This window comes from Pithys albifrons, chromosome 6 (genome assembly GCF_047495875.1).
Source record: "Pithys albifrons albifrons isolate INPA30051 chromosome 6, PitAlb_v1, whole genome shotgun sequence".
Classification (NCBI taxonomy): Eukaryota; Metazoa; Chordata; class Aves; order Passeriformes; family Thamnophilidae; genus Pithys; species Pithys albifrons.
The window spans coordinates 7227124-7246304 of NC_092463.1; the positions used below are offsets into that span (position 1 = coordinate 7227124).

General features: G+C 42.4%; 1 protein-coding gene and 1 long non-coding RNA gene across 4 annotated transcripts in view; one reads left to right on the plus strand and one right to left on the minus strand.

Annotated features, from left to right (window-relative positions):
• PPP2R5E (protein phosphatase 2 regulatory subunit B'epsilon) overlaps positions 1-10970 on the minus strand; it is a 76283-nt gene extending 65313 nt beyond the window's left edge. The window contains exons 1-2 of one of the 3 annotated variants that reach the window (XM_071557333.1): positions 10404-10970; positions 7633-7796 (exon numbers count right to left, since the gene is read on the minus strand). In XM_071557333.1, the coding sequence (XP_071413434.1) occupies positions 7633-7789 (157 nt within the window). In that variant the 5' untranslated portion in view covers positions 7790-7796; positions 10404-10970. The remainder of the gene's footprint in view (positions 1-7632; positions 7797-10403) is intronic. The other 2 variants (XM_071557332.1, XM_071557331.1) reach the window with 2 other exon arrangements.
• Positions 10971-11024: 54 nt separating this feature from the next.
• The window catches only part of LOC139672787 (uncharacterized), a 32284-nt gene continuing 24127 nt past the window's right edge, over positions 11025-19181 (plus strand). The window contains exon 1 of the long non-coding RNA XR_011697980.1: positions 11025-11163. This is a non-coding gene — a long non-coding RNA (uncharacterized lncRNA). The remainder of the gene's footprint in view (positions 11164-19181) is intronic.

A 19181-nucleotide genomic window follows, 5' to 3' on the forward strand; every position in this document is an offset into this window, starting at 1 on the left:
TTACACCATGGCCCCACAGACATTTGTCTCAGCAGATGAGAGGCACCACCGCGCTTGGGAACTTCTTGAAGAAGCTTTGCCACCAGAAAAGCTTTGCCTGGAGAAGAGGAAGCTCAGAGGTGACCTCAGCACTGGCTGGAACTACCTGAAGGGAAGTTCTGGCCAGGTGGGGGTTGGTCTCTTCTCCCAGGCACTCAGCAATAGGACAAGGGGGCACGGGCTCAAGCTCTGCCAGGGGAAATTGAAGTTGGAGATCAGAAACAAATTCTTTGCAGAGAGAGTGCTCAGGCATTGGAATGGCCTGCCCAGAGAGGGGGTGGATTCCCCATCCCTGGAGGTTTTTAAACTGAGACTGGCCGTGGCACTGAGTGCCATGACCTGGTAAAGGGACTGAAGTTGGGCCAAGGGTTGGACTTGATCAACTTGGAGGTCTTTTCCAACCCAATTGATTCTATGATTCTATGAAAATACCCTCATGTCAGTGCACCTGCAACCACCACTGACACAACCAGAGAGGTTTTTCACTGAGATGAACCCTGGCAAACCCTGCTGAAAGGAGATTCCAGTCTGTGTGTGCCCATTTGCTGATATTTGTGAATCAGACAGCTCCCAAGATTACAAGGTCCCACCACTAATCCATAAATACCCACCCGACCAAACCTTGCCAAACCCCCTACATCCTCTCCTCTGTTACTGCCGAGGATTTTTGCCTGATTGAGCCAAAGAAACAGTAAGAACTTGAATGAAAAGCTGTAGGTGAAAGGAAGTTACCCTGAACCTAAAAATAGTTGTGTGTCCTCCTCCCACTCCCCAGAAAGCATTAATGAAAGTGCTCTTTTCTCAGGGAGGCAGCAGCTTACAATGGAGGAATGTGAAAGGACTGATGCCTTACTATAAAGCTCCACCAATGAACAGAAGTAATATCCCATTTTAAAAACAGAAGAGAAAATTAAATAAACTCAAACCCTAAACTTTATGTAAGACATTAAATATATCTATCATTCATTTATATACATAGATATATATTATACACATTTAATATACACAAACACAGATTTTATAAATACACACATAATTCCAGAGATATGGAAAATGTGCTCTTTCACAACAGTAAAGCTCCATATCATAATCAATTATAAAAGCAGCACTTCAAGAACCATGTATAGTATATAGAAATAATTGCAAGGCTGAACCAGAACTTGTACTTGTTGAAGGTACTTTCATAAAGGAATATAAAGGAGGTACTTATTACAGAAACAGAAGGTTCTATTACAGACCCCTAGGGCTACACTTGGGCACAGAAAAGAAAATGGCAGTATTTTTAGAGAAATAAATATTACTGGGAAACATATTATAAAGTTATACTGTACAAATACAGACTGAACCCAAAAGTTTCTGGTGATGATGGCCAGGCTGGATGGGGCTTTGAGCAACCTGGTCTAGAGGAAGGTAACCCTGCCCATGGCAGGGAGGGTGGGATTAGATGGTCTTGAAGGTCTCTTCCAAGCCAGGCCTTTCTGTCACTGGGTGATTCTGTGATGAAGTCTAAACATTCTGCAGAAAATTATCAAGATTTTAGACTCAGTCTTGTGAGGTGTACACGGTGATGGCGAGTTACTTGACTTTAAAAATTATTAAAAAGGAACAAGAAGAGGAAGAGGTGGGAACCATCATCACCGAGCTCTGCCAGAGGCCAGACTGAGAAATTCCGGAAGTAAAACAATTACACTGAAGGCTTCAAAAAGCAAAACAAAACAAAACCGACTTCCCCAACAAACAAACAAACAAACACCTCACCCCCATGGGTATAGGAAAATTGCCAGACCTAGAGAGACTCAGAAATAAATACAGGGAACTGACTGGAAACATCAGAAGATCAGGGGTAAGTGATAGAATTCCCTCCCAGCTGCAGTTTCACTAATACACTGTAAAGATAAGGGGGTATTGCTTTTACTATGATCTTAACACCAGGTCACCAACAACGGGTCAGTTCCTACACATGCCCATCCTCTATAAAACCACATTCCAAAAGCAGGAAACGGTGACAAGTGACAAAAAATTCAGAGAGACAGAATGTAATTAGTGTATGGTCCTTTCTAAACACCATCAAACAAATACTTTTTAGAAACAACCAGAAAACTTGATGATTACTGGGGAAAGTATTCTACAACCAACAGATTATAACAAGTTAAAAAGAAAGTTAAGTGTATATTCAAAAACCAACACAGAAGAAAGTGAAGAAATTCATTAGATATGACAAGAATCTTGTACATATTCATAAAAAATTACTAAACAGGCTAAGTCTGTCTTCCTTTTAGAATTGTGGCCTTAATCCTAAACCTTACACAGAGATGGACTATTATGTCCAACACGGCCTATTATGTATCAACCAGAATGGGCACAAAATTCCTGGAAGCAGTTCCAGGATTGATGCAAGATTCAACACGGATCATGTGCAGCACAAATCAAGTCCCAGTGTTTCTTCCATGCAATAAATTATGAGTCCTGAGATCTATTTCCCATTATGTAAATAAAGCTGGATTTTATTTTGAGAAGTCATAGCCACTACGACCCTAAATTCCTGTTTATGTATTAGGAGAAAGAATTTAGGTTAGTTATATTATTAACAGTTTACTGACATCTGTGTAACATTCCAAATTTCCCAAGTGGAGAGCAGCACAGAAAAGACAGGCAGGCAGTCCCCATGGAAGTCAGCAGAAAACAGAAGCTCTGCCTTTCTTCTCCTACTACTCAAATCAAAACTGCTTCCCCTATGAAGAGTTTTAGATGCCATCCTTAAGTCTGAAAGAGCCAGACTTTTTTATGATAAGGGAGCCTTTTAAAAATTCAAAAGGAACTGTATTTGAACAACAAGGTGCACATCTTGCAGTTCTCAGTCAAGAGTCTTTTGGAATTGTTAGGATCTTTCACTATTTAGGAACTTCAGCATTTGACCTATAGATAGGATTCATAAGAAAAGCTTATGATAAAATTTCAGCTATAGGGAAAGAATATAATGATCAAAAGCAAATAGCAAGTGGAAAGAGATTTTCCCTTTTTGACTATGCAATTCTCTTTTGTTGCCACTACACCAATTCTTTAATGCCATGGAAACTATCTGATAAATGTATTAGAAGCTCAATAAATTTCATAATATTGAGGTAGCAAAGCAATTGGTATTGTTGACAGAGAACTTCTGCTCTGAGCACCTATTTTAAGGAGGAAAAATTATCTGAAAATAAAAATCATACTTTGAGCTGTATTCAACGAAAATATACAGTAGTTGCAGAGAACATGAAACTATCCTACACTAATTTTATTAGACCACTGGAAAACATGGAAGGATGAGAGGGAACCTTGAAATAACAAAAATGAGATACAAAATATTTAAAATTTAACAGTCTTACTTTTGGATTGTTTACACAACTGTATTTGTAGTGAGGGCAAGGGGGGTAGAAACAACACTGTGAGCTACATGAAGTTTCCTGTTCAATTTCTCAAGATGCTAAATGTGTATTCATAAGGCATATGATGTTTTTAATCATCTCTGTGTCTGTCTTCATCCTCTGGACACTCTCCTACCACTGCAGACACTGGCAGAAACACAAATGAGCTTCCCCTTTTTGCAGGGAACACTGAAATTGATCTGTTCTCACAAATCCAGCACTACAATATACTTTTTTCCCCATCAAATGCTTTCTAACATTGTACTGTTGTTGATCTTCCTCTAGAGACTTCTAAGCAAAAAGAGCAGCCACACAAAATGAAAGTAAAATAGCCCTCCAATAAATAATACACCTATCCAATAAATAACACACCTACCCAATGCATCCACAATTCCACCTTTCTCTACAGAACAAGCACAATTTCAGGCACGCCATGAACTTGGTTGACAAACTTGGCAATGATTTGACTCAGGCACAGAGGTGAAAGTACTCAATCTGAAAGAAGGGCACTTCACCAGGACTGTCCTGCCAGCCTTGATGGTACCACCAGCCCTCTCAAAAGTAAAGCCAAAAATCCATAATGCATTCCAAGACACACCAGGAAAAAGCATGTAAACATCAAAAAGATGCATGTGAGAAATATACATAAGAGCACACACACACAAAATGCAATTGTAGCACTACTCCAGTTTGCACCTCTCATCCCATTCCCCTACTCTTGAAACAAAAAAGAAAACGCTGAATTTAAAGTGTGACATTGGACAATAGTTGTATTTAGAAAGGTAACTCCAAATTAGGTCTAGTCACGACACAATAAATAAAATTATAATTAAATTTTCAGGAAAGTTAAGTCTTTACTGTAGGCAAACAGAGCCGCTTTTTGGCTTGTGGCTTTTGAAAGCCTAAAGTCAACACAACACAGCTCAGAAGGCACATCTTATTTTCTAAATATGTTTATTTACAAAGTGATATCATACACACATTTAAAAAACAACAGTAACAATGTAATTTCTCTGTCCTTTTTTTTCTGGAATAAGCAATACTGAAAGTTCCAGTTGTTCTTATTTCCTAAATAGCAGCTTATCCATCACACTTGCACACAGCATCAAAACACACCATTCCCTTCTACTTTTCCTCACAAAACATTTTGATTACCAAACGAACAACAACAACAACAGTGACTTATCTGTTTTTGCCATACAGACATGTATGTTCACAGAAGGCAATAGAGTGCATTAAAACACTACCAAAACAAGCCATTTCACTGTATGTGACTCTGTCCCCAGGGAAAGGAACAAGAGCAGATAAGATGTGACAGATGTGTAGTCACGTCACTTAATACACTACTGGAAGGTGCTCAGACCATTATGGTGACAGGCACAGTATAAAAACTTGCAAAGAACGGACCAAGCAGTCACTGAGTTTTCTGGGTACATCATTCTTGCAATCAGAGAAGATACTGAGGTCCATAAAGTGCTGTTTGAGACAAGGCAAGCAGCCAATGTCAACACAGAACACAGTCACAAAATAAAACCAAAAGGGTGCACAGCATGTATGTTTTGTCAGCAAAACCTTCCACCATGAATATGAAACACATCTGATGAATATGAATTCGAGGTCTGTCCTCTAAAAATTTCCTGTACTGAAATATTTCTGAAGAGGTTAAATTAAACTTGAAATTTACCCAAACTAGGAAGCTTAAGCTTGGCAACTGTAGATGTCCAAACTGAGTTCATTTTTCTGAGGCTTGAAAAAGCTGTTTTGCTGAAATCTCTTCTTTATTTTGGTTTAAGAGACAGAACAGTAAGGATAAAACTGGAAGTCATACAGTCACTGGACAGAGGTAATAGGATTAGTCACTTGTTTGAATGTAAGTGCAAACCTAAGAGTTATAAAAAAAACAGGACTTTCATGCAAGTGGCCAAGTAAAATATGAAAAACACAAAGGAAAATAATTTCCTCACTTCTTTCAGGTTTAATAATCCTGAATGTTACAAATATTAATGAAGTCAAGAATATTTCCAAACAGCAGCATGAATTTAGCTGCCAGTGTCCCCTTAGTAGGGACTGACACCACTGCTGTTTCAGACTGTTGGACCCAAATCCCACAAATTAATCTGCACAGCTGGATCCCTACACCTCTGGGAATCTGCATTAGGGCAAAGAGGGAGAACTACCTGATCACAGGATCAGATTATTAATTTGAAGCTGAACCACCATAACTCATGATGACACTAATCATAAATGTCTCACCAACACTCTCTGCTCCCCATCTGTTTGTTTTATCTTATTATAGTTTTATATCTCAATCCATGGGCCTGGCTGCAGAGGTCAAACTAAACACCTGCACCTGTTTCTGCAAGGCCAGTCCTCAGGCTCAGGCTGAGCTTCACCTGTGCTTGTGCCCAGGCCTTGTTTGCTCCTTGAACAGGACAACACAACAGAATGAAATAATTATAACACCAATTTCTTCATTTATACAAACACAAATCTCAATGTTTTCCAGTAATCCTGTAGTTTAAGCCAAAGGATAAACTCCCATCAACTTCTGAAGAGCAGCAACTGGCATGAAATAACCTGCATAAAAATCACCTGTAAAAGTGTAAAACTGAGCTTTAAAATTATTTTGAAGAAGCATTTGCTTCTTTATCATACTGTCACAAAACAACACAAGAGTTTCATAGAATCACAGAATATTCTGAGTTGGAAGGAATGCACAGGGTTCAGCTCCTGTCCCTGCACAGGGCAACCAAAAGAACCACAAATAACAGTCACTGCAGACTACAAAATCAAATCCACTGGCACCAATCAACCCTAAACTGAGAAATACTGAATCCAAGTCAGGCCCAGCACAGGAGGTTGGGTGGAACTTTCCTTTGACCCCGGATGGCCATTTGTGCATCCTCATAGGCAGCCCACAGAAAGAAGTCCACAATATTTTAAGGACAACTCCACGAGAACCAATTCTAGAATCCTACTTTTAATTAAAAAACACAAGCTGTGAGTGTTTTGGTGAGGGTCAGTTTAAGGTGTGGTTTTATTTTGTAACTTCTGTCTTCCTATGAAGAACTTGAATTAAGAACTAAACCAAAGCACAGTCACACATTTATTACATATTTCAATACTCTGATTAACAAATTTGACAAACAGGTAGATGAGGGAATGTGAGAAATATACTTGCCCACAAAGCAAAAAAAAAAGGGACAGACATAATATTAAACCTGCTGTTTTCCAGAATTATCAGCACCAACCATGCTTATTCTCACTATTTATGGCAGAAACAAAGAACAGCCATGAAAAAAAATCCACAGAAGAAAACAAACAACTTGAGAATTCAGTGCTAAAGAAGAGTTCTGAAAGATGATCTGCCCTTCCTCACCAGACAGACATCAGTTCTGAGAGGTGCTTTTAGTCCCTGTAGTTGTACGAAAATTCAGTGATAACTGGGATTTAAGCATTCAAGGTATCACAGATATTGGTATCCTTTTAGGAGTAGTATCCTGGATCATGATTTTCTTCCTCAAATCAGGTTAAATCTGCCAGCAGAAATTCATCTGGAGCTGAGATATGCAGGATCTCAAAACAGTAGGGTCTTGCCTAAAACCAGACTGGTGGCATCTTTCCCCTTGAGACGCTGCAGCTCATGGGACCTTTCCATTCCAAACCCCAGCAGAAGGGAGGAGTTGGGAGTTATCCACCCACAAATGGTATGAGGGGGGTCTCACACCCTCACTTGCTGTAGGACAATCAAAACACCCCTGTGAGCTGCAGCTGGCACCACTGTCACAGGCTGCAGATCCACATGTCAAAGAAAGACACTAAAAACCAGTTTCCCTCTGCTCACAAGTCTATTTGCCCTTACCAAAATTCCTGCTCGTTTATGTGAACTGCTGAGGATTGACCAACTAAAACACTCTCACACAGAGCCTGAGTGCCTTGAAAATTCAAGTCATGGTACGGGTTAACATCAGCATGTGAAACTTTCAAAAGTATTGCAAACAATTACCACACCCTCAAGTCACAGATAAAATATTTTGTACAGCTTAAATACATATATATCTGGCATGAAACAATTCTCAGTGTTGGCAAAATCTCCCTGCAATTTCTTACAATAGAATACTTTGAGTTTTGAAGTTGGCTGTAGAGTAGAATTGTTTTATTTACTAAATCCCATATTTTTTCTTACCTTTTAGCAGAGGCAGGGGAGTTAACTCGATCGGCTTGCCCTGAGACCTAAACTGGGAGGAGCTTTGTGACCTCTTCTGTCTGGCTTTTCTGACGGACTTCCGAGAAAATCCGTCTACTTTATCCACTGATGGAGGAGTAGTTGGTGCTGAGGACATATCCCTACTGAAGGAAAACAGAGGTTACAGACATATTCCAAATGAGTGAAGTGGATGAAGACTAACCTAAACTTCCCAAATGTCTCCTTTCTGCACCACTCTCCTGTTGACAACTCGCCCAGATAAACTATTTAAGAGATTTAACCCACCGATATATTTACACATTGTATGGAATAAACTTAATGGAGCTTAATTATTAGTGTAATAATTCCTCTTGCTCATTTTTTTCTGTGTCTCCCATTTGCCAAAAGTCCTGCAATGAGAAAAATTCAGACCTGATGTTGACATCATTATGTCAACAGAATTCATACACCTGTAGACCTGATACAGGATTGTAGCCTCAAACTGTGTATTGTTTGGGATGAAGTAACTTCAATTCACTCTTCAAAGGACCATTAATGCTAAGGAATGGATACAGAAAAAAGTACAAATGGGTTTTTGCCATTAAAGTCATCAATACACGTAGCATAAAAAAAACTATGACACAGGAAAAATTCCATTTATTTTCCATACCTATATACAAGATTTAATAGCAGAAAGTACTGCTATGCCTCACAATTTCACTAGCACTGAAAAATGCTACATATTACTTTTTTAGAAATACTCAGTAATCTTTCTGTGAGTCTTTTCACATGTAGCTATTCCACATTCTGGCATTTCCGTACGACCAGCAGTGTGGTAGCTTTAACTGTTCTCAGGGCACAAGCCAGACAAGGTTTGCAGGCAGAGGCAGAGAGCCAAAAAAGGCTTCTGCAAGCAAAAGTTTGTTTGTTTCCCAACTTCAGCTGGTGTAAGCAATAAGCATTGCATCTTCCTACCAAACCTGCCTTGGTAGTACTCCTGTGGCTGATTCCATACTACAAGGAAACACCTAAACAGTGAATTAATCCATTCACTTATTGTGTTTACTGGTCTTGTCTTGCCTGTTACAAAGACTCATCAGATCTTGATGAAATACATGAGTAATACCCAAGAGAAACAAGACAGGAGGAATTCAGGCCTACATGTTTCGAGCAGCTCTGTGCACAGTTAACTCCACCAGCGTGTGCAGCTCCACTGAAATCAGCAGCCCCCTCCGCATTAATGGCACGATCATCAGCCAGAGCAGCTCTGCTGATTTCAGCCAGGCCACACACTCGTGCAAAGTTAAGCATTTGCAGGATCAGGGTCTCAGAACATGTCCTTGGAAAGCATTACTCATCCCCAGCGTCTGTTGACTTCAATTACCAAAGTGACTCCCATGCTACAAGAAGTTGATTCCACGAGAGAACACTTTCGAGTACTTCTTTTTATTAAAATATTTGATTACTCATTTGCTTCATAAATTACTAAACCCACTGAAAGAGACATTATTTGGGCTTGTCTTTGGTAAGAAAAGCTTTCGAAAGCATGATTTGTTGCAACATTGTAAACAAGTCCGAAAGATAAGAACTATTTAATGCAAAATCACATATAGGTGCACTAAATCTATCAAAAATGGGAGTATAAACTCGAGGAAGCATGTGCAGCACTTAGAAGCTGAACTGTACAGCTGGCATTACAATAATGAAAAAAATCTCATTCCATCTTTTTTGATTTCTCCTGAGGTATTCTTTCACTACCATCTTGGGCTTTCTAAATATAATATACTATCAGCAACATGAACCCCTACCTTAAACTGGTCTTGTTTATCATGCGAGAGGAAAAAAAAATGCCACCATCACCAGAGCATTCAGGCCCCAGCCAAGATTAATAAATAAAAAACTCAGATGAACTGAAATAGAATGGCCTGTACTTTAGCAACCCAGTTCTAAGATTGCAACAGTCCGCCAAAAAAACATACAAAGTTACCTGTTACATAAACCAAATTCTGGAAATATCAGCAAAAATATATTCCCTACACCTGACTCGGTTTAGCCCTATTTCATCTCATCGGAAAGCTTCCCCTCCTCATCACGTGCATCATTAAAGTATAACCATCCCTGCAGAAATGTTTGCACGCTCCCTCCAAATTAAATTACCAAAATAAAAAAAAAAGGGAATAATAATAATAGGGACTAAAGTAGATCACTTAAACTGCAGGATCATTGTGTCAGCAAGGAGCTTTACTGACACTTCCCCGCTGTAAATTTAGTAACAGTTTCCCTAACCTGCTTTATAAATTATTAACATCTAATTCTAATTCAACAAGACTCCATCCAGCCCAACAACGTTACAGTAAACACTCATCTTCTTTTTCGTCTCCCCAAATGAACAGTCGCTGCCCTGCATGGCTATCACAGGGAAATACTCTGTTTCCACCAACAGTGGCGGGGGGGAAGGGGGGGAATAAAGCCCGAGATTATTTATTGTGTGCGAGGGGCAAAGCTGCAAACCCGGCCACCGCTCCCTCCGCTTTATTCCCCGAGTATTTTGGTAAATACGAAGCCACGCTCATCACATCCCTCAGCCCTGAGGTGGGGGAAGGAGGGAGACGTGAAAATACCGACGGATCTCGGCGGGGAAGGGAGCAGAGGCGCGATTATCCGCTCCCGGCTGTCATTTCCAGACGGGATCTCCGCAGCTGGAACATGTCCTCCCGCAGCCCCCCGCGCCTCCTCCTCCTCCCGCACCGCCGGGCCGGCCATGGAGTTACCTTGGCGCTCCCGGTAGAGAAGCCGGAGACGGAGGGAGGCGGCGGCGGCCTTGGCGGAGCGCGGCCGATGCCTGGCGGCGGCGGCCCGAGTGCGGTTCTCGCCGGGCTCGGTGGCTGCCGCGGCGGCGCAGGAGCCCTGTAGGCCTCGGCCTCGGCGGGGCCTCCCCGGCGCAGGGCGGCGTCGGCGGCGGGTTCAGGCGCGGGCGGCTCCGCTCAGTCCCGTGCACTCCCCGCTGCCTGCGGTGCCGCTGCCTCTTCACATTCCCGGAGAACGGCCCTGCGAGGCGGGGTAGGTGGGGGGGAGCCGAGCCGAGCCGAGCCGAGCGGAGGGGGGAGCGGCGGGCGCGGGGGGGGGGGCAGTGCCGGGCAGGGCGGGTTCCGTAGGTTCCGCCGGCGGCGCTGGCGCGGGCAGAGAACGAGCGGGGAGTCCCGGTGGGCGTCGGGGTCGCGCTCCTATTGTGGCTCTCAGCGGGCTCCGGCCATGGCACTCGCTCGCACGCACTCCCTCGCTGCTCGTTCGCTCACAACCGAGCGCGCTGCTGCCACCGCCCCCCGCCCGCGGACCGCCCCCGACCGCCCACCGGAGCCGCCGCCGGGACGCGCCGCCTCAGTGGCGCCCGGAGCCGCCTTGGCCGCCGGGACCGCCGGGAAAGGGCCGCCCCTGCCGGGCCCCGCCGCTCCCGCGCCCCCCGCGGCCCTCGCCCCGTCGGCTGAGCTGTAAAACCCGGCGCTGCTGAGGGAAAGCCCCGCTCAGGCTGAGGTAAAGCCCCGTCGGAGCCTCCCGGGGGGCGCAGAGCCCCTGCCCGGGGCGCGCTGCGGGCGCGGGGCCGCGCCGGGCCCGGCCGGAGGCTCCGACCCTGCGGGCGCGGCCGCGGGGCCCTCTCGGCTCCGCATGGGGGGCAGCGGCGGCACCTTCGCTCTCCTGGGGGTTCCTGGCACAGTGTGTGATCGCTGCCTGCAACAGCCTTTTCTTTTTTTTTCCTCAATTGTATTTATATATACATGGAACCAGGGACCAGCACAACGCCTGCTTGTAGATAGTGTGGTTAAATGTCATAAATTTTTTTAAACTTACCTACCTGATGGCTTGGTGTTTGATGACTTTGTTTTGGGGTTTGGTTTGTTTCTTTTTCACAAAATACAGCAAACGGCTGTAGGGCAATGGAGCTGGGGAAGGGTCTGGAGCACAAGTCCCATGAGGAGCGGCTGAGGGAGCTGGGGATGCTCAGCCTGGAGAAAAGGAGGCTCTGGGATGGCCTTATCACTCTCTACAACTCCTTTAAAAAGGAGAGTGTAGCCAGGTGAGGGTTTCCCTTCTCCCAGGTGATAAGTGACAGGACAAGAGGATGAGTCTTAAGCTGGACACTTTGAAGAGTTTCTTCACAGAAAGGGTGATCAGACATTGGAATGGGTTGCCCAGGGATGTGGTGGAGTCACCGTCCCTGGAGGCGTTTAAGGAAAAACTGGACATGGCACTCAGTGCCTTGGTCTGGTTTACATGTTGGTGTTGGGTCACAGATTGGACTCGATGATCTCAGAGGTCTTTTCCAGCCTGATTGATTCTGTGTTTCTAAAATAGTGTTTATATGCCCATTATATTTGAAAATACTCTCCACACTTTCTCGTGTATTTCTGACAGGAAAAAAAAAAAGGTGACTTATATGAGCAGCAGCCCTCTTTTGTTGATATGACCACATCCCTCTGACGTACAGTCTTTTTTTGGGGAAATGAGCTCCAGGGCAGTTTGAGAGCTGCTTACCTTGGTGGATCAATCAGATCCCTCCTTTTAGTGCAGGTACAGAACCCTCTCAGCATTAGTAATCCTGAAAAGGATACCTAGTTGTTGTCCTGCTCAGCTTCTTGAGTCAGCTTTTGGCATAAGGGAGGGCGTGGAACTGTGTCAGACTCGGTTTAAAGTGATTTAAGCTGTTGTCAAACTGCTTTCAAAATTGCTAATTTCCAGGCAGCCAAGTTCCCTGGTCCACACTGAGGAACCTGGAAGACTAGTTAAAGCTCATGGCCATGAAGTGTAACTAATGTATGTGAGTGGTTGTATCTCTCAGAATGCCTCTATGTATTTAAGAAATAGGTCTTCCCTAAATTTTTTTACCCACAGACAAAGCAATTTCACTTCGTTTCAATCCTTCTTTGTATGGCACAGTTTTAAACCTCTTAAGATGCTAATTTCTTGTCCCTGTGTTGTCTCAAAATCATTCATGCATTTTTTTGAACTGTAGCACCCAAGACTGGACACTGCTGCAATTAAGGCCTCAGCAATGCCAGCATCTGCTGTCCTGCCTGTCACAGACCACATTACTGTTTACAGGTGCCAATACAAATACTTTGGAGTCAGTCTGACCTATTCACAATCTTGCTGACCTGTCGTACCCCCACATCCATTCCTGCTGATCTACCAAGCCAGTTATTTCTCCCTCAAGTAGACAGTAATGCTACTTGAGAAATTACTTCCTGCAGCAGCCCTAATGCTATGCCCTCATTTTTATTGCTGGGCAATCAAGCAGTCAAAACACATTTTGAAATAAAATTCCACATGATGTTAAGTCAGAAAACTGCAGAATTTGTCATCCTTTGTAAATCAATTGCATTTCTCACAAGAATTCTATTTGAAAAAGCAAAACTGATATTGAATTGTGCCATGGTTATGGAAGAGTTATGTGACTAAATTTAGAAGAGATATTTGTAAATACTTGTAAATATTTAAAACTTCAAATTCACTTAAACAAAAGCAGCTAAAATAATGTAAATGTAAGCAAGGATTGATAAAGAATTTAGGTCAGGAATGGGCGGGGATATACCAATATAAGGTAAAATTTGGCAGAAAGAGTATAACTTCCCCTCAGTAAGGGACAGAACCTGCAGCTGTACATGTTTTGCTGTTATATGTGAGTTGTGTTTGTCAGTGACATACTTTCATTCTCAGTTTTATTCACTGTCCTGTGTGCTGCTTTTGATCTGAACAGTGCAATGGGCAGCTCACAAAGTTATTGCCAGCGTGCTCTGCAGAAGGGAAGCTCTAGCACAGCCTGATGGCTACACTGGCACTTCAGGTGCAGTTCAGCAAGTCATTTTACATGATTGTGCTTCAGTCTCCCTTGTATGAGATGAAATCCATCTCCATAAAACACTAAAAATCTAAAACTGAAGCCTGTGATGTGGGTATCTGTTAAAATAATTGCCATAGAAGGGATAAAAATCAACACTGCTGTCCAAGTCTTGTGCACACAGAGGTTTTTACTCCTCGTTGTCTTTGTGTAATAGCCACAGAATTAGTTCTTCAGTACAGCTGAGCAAGCTGGTAAATAATACATTCAGCTAGTTTATTTCTTAGATGGTCATCATGTGGTATGTTTGGTCCATTTTGATTGTATAAAGCATTTTGATTATGTATTTTCTGTCAGGTGATGTTTGTATGGCAACAGTTCAAGAACAGTTCAGGCTTTATCAGTGAATAAACAGAAATCTTACCTTTTCTGTTTCACTTGGCCATCAGATTTTAGGGAGTAGGTTTCCCATTTATTTCTAAGTCGCTTTCTTTTTCCTACTTGAATCTGTGAAGTCCTCATCTGTCAGGAAATTTAAGAGCATAACATAAGATAGGAATGTAAAACTGATAATCTTTCAAAGGGGCACTTGTCCTTCTCCCCTGTTTAGTCTGCATTTTGTAAAAATTGCTACTTTAAAAATGGATAAGTGAATTCCAAGCACAGATGGAGAAAGAACTAAGTACTACAGGTGTTTTTCATAGATGTGTATCTGTATGTGCTTATGGATGTGTTTGTTTAAATACATATAATACCAATTTGCAAGAATGAAAATTAACTTTCATCAGATAAAGTTCACATGACCAACATCTCCCATGCAAGTGGATGTGTGGGCATATATATGAAAATATGTGCACAGTCAGTACCTGCAGCCCTTCCTGGACATTTACAAGCAGTAAGTTCTTTTGATCAGTGTTTCTCCACTGCTAGCAAATGTACAAGACAAGCCTATCCTTTTTTAAAAAGTTACACTGCCTTACTGTCCTACAAAAGGACTTTTTGAAAAATAGATGGAAAGGAATTTTCAGGGCCAGCTCCTCACCAATTTGGCACTGTGCCTTTTAGCACCCAGACAATCAGAATAGCAGTCCTCCAAAACAGAGATTTTGTACCAGTGACTCAGATTTGTGCCACTTCACGGGTTTTTGTGTGACTGAAGTTCCACTACAGACCATCTGTTACGGCCACCCAGGCAGGAATACGGAGCTCACATCCACACTGGCTTTCTGCTCTTTACACAGCAGGTTATCAAACGGGATTGCTACAGAGGTACCTCTGTGGAAGTCCTGCTCCACTGAGTGATGGACATAAATGGATCTAGCTGCAGCTTGTCAGTGTTTCACATGGCACATCTGACATGTATTTGTCTACAGGAAGGGTCACATAATGCTCCATAAAGGATCTCCGATATGTCAAAGGGAACATTATCAGGGCTACCATGGGATTAGTTCAGATATTCCCTGTTCCAATACTAGTAAGCAAGAAAGGACTTGATCTCCCCAGAGAACTAATTATTCAGACCAGCAGGAAAAAGACCAGAAAGAGAAAGCATTATGGAGGAAGCAGCAGAGCTGTTTGAAGAGGCAAATCAGCATGTGAACAAGGCTTTTCTGATACATCTTTAACAAAAATGAACGCCATGGAACGCCACATCAAAGCAACTGTCCTGCACCATCAGTGTGATTGAAATGGCACAATCTGTGATTTTTTTGTTTACTTTTGAGTGAAATTCACGTGTAGCAAGAAAGTGTTTCTACTTAGCCTGTTTACCCTGCATTTGACTCCGGAGGAATGGCATGTCCAGCTTTTGGGCGAGGTTTGTGATCACTGTACCAAGTTTCAGCAATAATAAGCAAGCGCTTGTTACTCCTTGCCTCCTGTTCCTCCTTGTATCATCTGTGTGATAACACTGTCCGTGCCCTCAGGAACTGAATTCCTGGGGTGTGTGTGGGGTAAGCGTTTTAGGGTCATAGACACAACTACCAGAATGGGGACTAATTCTTCCTCTCTGTTTATAGACACCGAGTCATTTGAGGTCTGTTTCTGTAGTCAACATGGCAAGATAAGTAGGAGCTTGCTCGCCTCGTCAGCTGTAGAGCTGCCTCCTCCCAGAACAAGGCTGCTCTCCCTGATTCCCAATTCACGGGTTTGCTCCTACTTTGCTCCCCTCCCCCAGCGTCTTAACTTGTCTTCGAGCCCCGGGCACTCCTTTAAGCCACGTTTTTTGAGTTTTCTGTTCGATTTTCTTCCCTGCTTACCTCTGCCTTCCTCGGGCTTTGCAATGCCCTCCTCAGCCAACCTGCCCTCCCCAACTGTCCATCCCCTCCCCAACTGTCCCTCCCCACCCCAACTGTCACCCCCCAGCTGTCACCCCCCAACTGCCTCCCAGGGTTCTAGTGCTCCCCCTTGTCTCCCGGGGCAGTGCCCACAGGGCTGCCTCTGGCACCTGGAACTGCCTGGAAATACAGCCACGGGTGTTACACGGCCCCTGTGCCACAGGGGTGTTTTCTGAGTGCCAAGAGAAATGAGCTCTGCCTCTGGTCTTCTGCTTTGTGATCAAATCTCCTTCCAGTACCTGAAGGGAGCCTGCAAGAAAGATGGAGAGGGACTTTTTACAAGAGCACGTATTGACAGGACAAGGGGGAATGGCTACGAACTGAGAGAGAATAGGGTTAGATTAGATATTATGAGGAAGTTATTTGCTGTGAGGGTGGTGAGGCATTGGAACAGGTTGCCCAGAGAAGCTGTGGATGGCCCATTCCTTGCGGTGTTCAAGGCCAGGCTGGATGGGGCTTGGAGCAGCCTGGTCTAGGGAGGTGTCCCTGCCCATGGCAGGTTGGAACTGGATGATCTTTAAAGTCCCTTCCAACCCAAACCATTCTAAGTCTCTTCAGTTTTCTCTGCATTTAATATGTTCAAGTCAATATATATGCTGCTATAAAACCATCCTCTTCATGTGAGCACCTTTTACTGAGGCCTGGCTACAACATCACACCCTGTAAAGAGCTAATGAGTGAAATACCTGTGTGTGTTGAAGGTGCCTAGCAGTGCTCTAAGTGTGTGAACTGTAGCACTTCCCACATCTCCAGTGAAGTTCCAGTTTCCCAGTTCCCTCCCAAGCTTGGTGCATCTCCCATGGTTATAGCAGCCGTTGATAAAACTCTTGAGATTTTCCCCAAGTTCAGAAACCCTGGGCATGGAGTAGGCTGAGACAGAGATACCTTGTTCTCTTTGTTATGAAAGAGAACAAGCAAGTATTCATGTTGTATTTTTTCAACCTGCTTTATCTCTGTCTCATGGTACAGCTTTAACCTATTGGATACCTTTAAAGTTTTCCAATTATGGCAAGTGAAAGTGTTCCATAGTCTGTAGCTCAGCTCAGCATTATAGGGAATGCTTGACATCAGAGGGGGTCTAGCAGCACTTAAATTTAAAATATAAGTCTTAATGGGTTTCAAATTTTGCATTACAAATGAATGAATAAATATGACCACTGCCATGATGGGAAGCACAGGAAAAGAAAGGCTATAAGAGCATCTTCTAAAGTCTTCCCAGATCCACTGTCAGGGTTAAACAAATAGGATAATTTTACCACTGAGGCAATTACATGAGTGAGGATTTTGTAGTTCTGTCATGACCCTGTACAAGAATTACCCTATAAATGACTAGTAAGAGAGCACTTAAAATGAGAGAGGAACTGGAGTTGAAAACCAAAAGCTATAAATCTTAGAAAAAGACAGAAATTGATTAGATTTAGACAGAAAATAGCAAAGAAACACCTAAATAATCTCCTGACTAAGCAGACAGCACAAAAATAGATCACTGGACCAGGAACAAAACTGATCTGTGCAAGCACTGGAAGTTGAAAAACTTGGTTGGAGGGATGAGTTCTCACTTAAAAGGACCACTGATAGAACTGATCTTAGATTCTGAGAAGGAATGGTGTTAAGGCCTCTCCAGTACCTCATGGCAAAATGAGAAGAGGATGCCAAGGTTATGAAAGGAATAGCAAATAAAACAGGAAACATCACTATTCCACTGTACAAAGCCATCAAGCATCCTTCCTTTAACTGGGTAATTTGGGATAGAGAGAATACAGAGAAAGCCAAGAAATAAGATGGTTTGGTACAATCCTCACTCAAGAAGAGGATTAATACACTGAGGATCTCGAGCTCAGAAGAAAGAAACTTCATGCTGAATTTGTCAGAGGTTTGTCAAGATGGAATGGAGATTGGTGAATGAGTGACTTATTTATCAGAACTGCTTTGTATTATTTGTTCTTGTGTTCTCTGGCAGGATGCAATATTACAAGTTCTCACATCCTGTTATAAAGGCAAAAGGTGTGAACAGGTTCAATAAAACAAAATTTTTAAAGCCAGATGCTCAAGGGCATCAAGGAGATTAAATTGCCCTTGTACTTTAACAGGCTGCCATCATTGTAACATACATTACATATATAATACATTCATGACTGTAGAAGCTTATTTACCACTAAATAAAAATGCACCACTATCAACTTTAAAAATCTGTTCCATAGAGGAGTCTAGACACCAGAATTAGGGTAAGATATCTCAGTAAATAGAGAAGAATTTGAGCCAATATAAAAACTGTGGTATGGTAATATTTGGCATATTAACATTATTGGGTGGTTTCTTTGACTTGCTGTCCAGTCCCCACACTTAGAGAATTTTCAACATTATCCTATGTCAGAACTTATATTTTTGTATCAATTTTAATACATATATAAATACATATATTTATATATTACCCAATTGGAAGAACTTGTAGCAAGGATCAATAGCCAAGACTTGGATGGGAGCTGATCAAAACCAGAGCTGAGATTTTCCTTTTTAAGAAGGCACAAGGAGAAGTTAAACCCACAATTTGCTAAGGCACCAAGGGGCACCAGAGGACACCTGGAAAATTCATCTTAAGCTTTATTTAATACATTCAGAGAAATTGTGGCTCCCACTTGAGCCATTTCAGCTCGAATATAAATAAATAAATAAATAAATATTTAAGAGAATTGTGTGCTTCTGAGTCATGTTTAGTTTTAATAAGTGTCTTTCTAGGTGAGTTTCTACCTTGGAGCAGATTCATCTCCAGCTGTAATTCTCTAGATGTGTGCCTGTACTTGATGTGTTAAAGCCCATCAAAATACACCAGACAGTGATAGTCTAATACTGAAAGCTTTTAGTGCACAAATGGCTAACAAGAGCCCTTCAGACAAGCTCTTCCCTGCAAATTTGTTTTAGAATAATTACAGTTTCTTGCAGTTACTGGCTTTTAATGATGGGCTGTTGAGATTTTTTTAGTTCCATTATCTTTGTAGAGTTTAGTTCTTGAAATTTTATCACCATCTTGTAGCATGAGTGTGAGACACTCAGGGCAATGTTGTTCAATGCCTGCTTGAGCTCAGTTTTAAAATGTAATTTTTTTTCTTTTCTCTGATTTATACTTAGGTCAAATTCATATCACCATCTTGGGTTTCTTCTTGAAAACTCACTGCAGCTTTATTTGGGATCTTAAAATATGATGTAAGTCACATCCTGGAAAATGTGAAAATAGATTTGCTTCATCTTCTACATAAAACATCCTTTCTGAGTTACTAAACTTTCTTCCAGAGTAAACTGGTTTTGATCCAGAATTTCATTCTGTGACTTTCAGAGTGTTCTGATCGCATCAAATGTAATTCCACCCCCACTGAAACCCACCT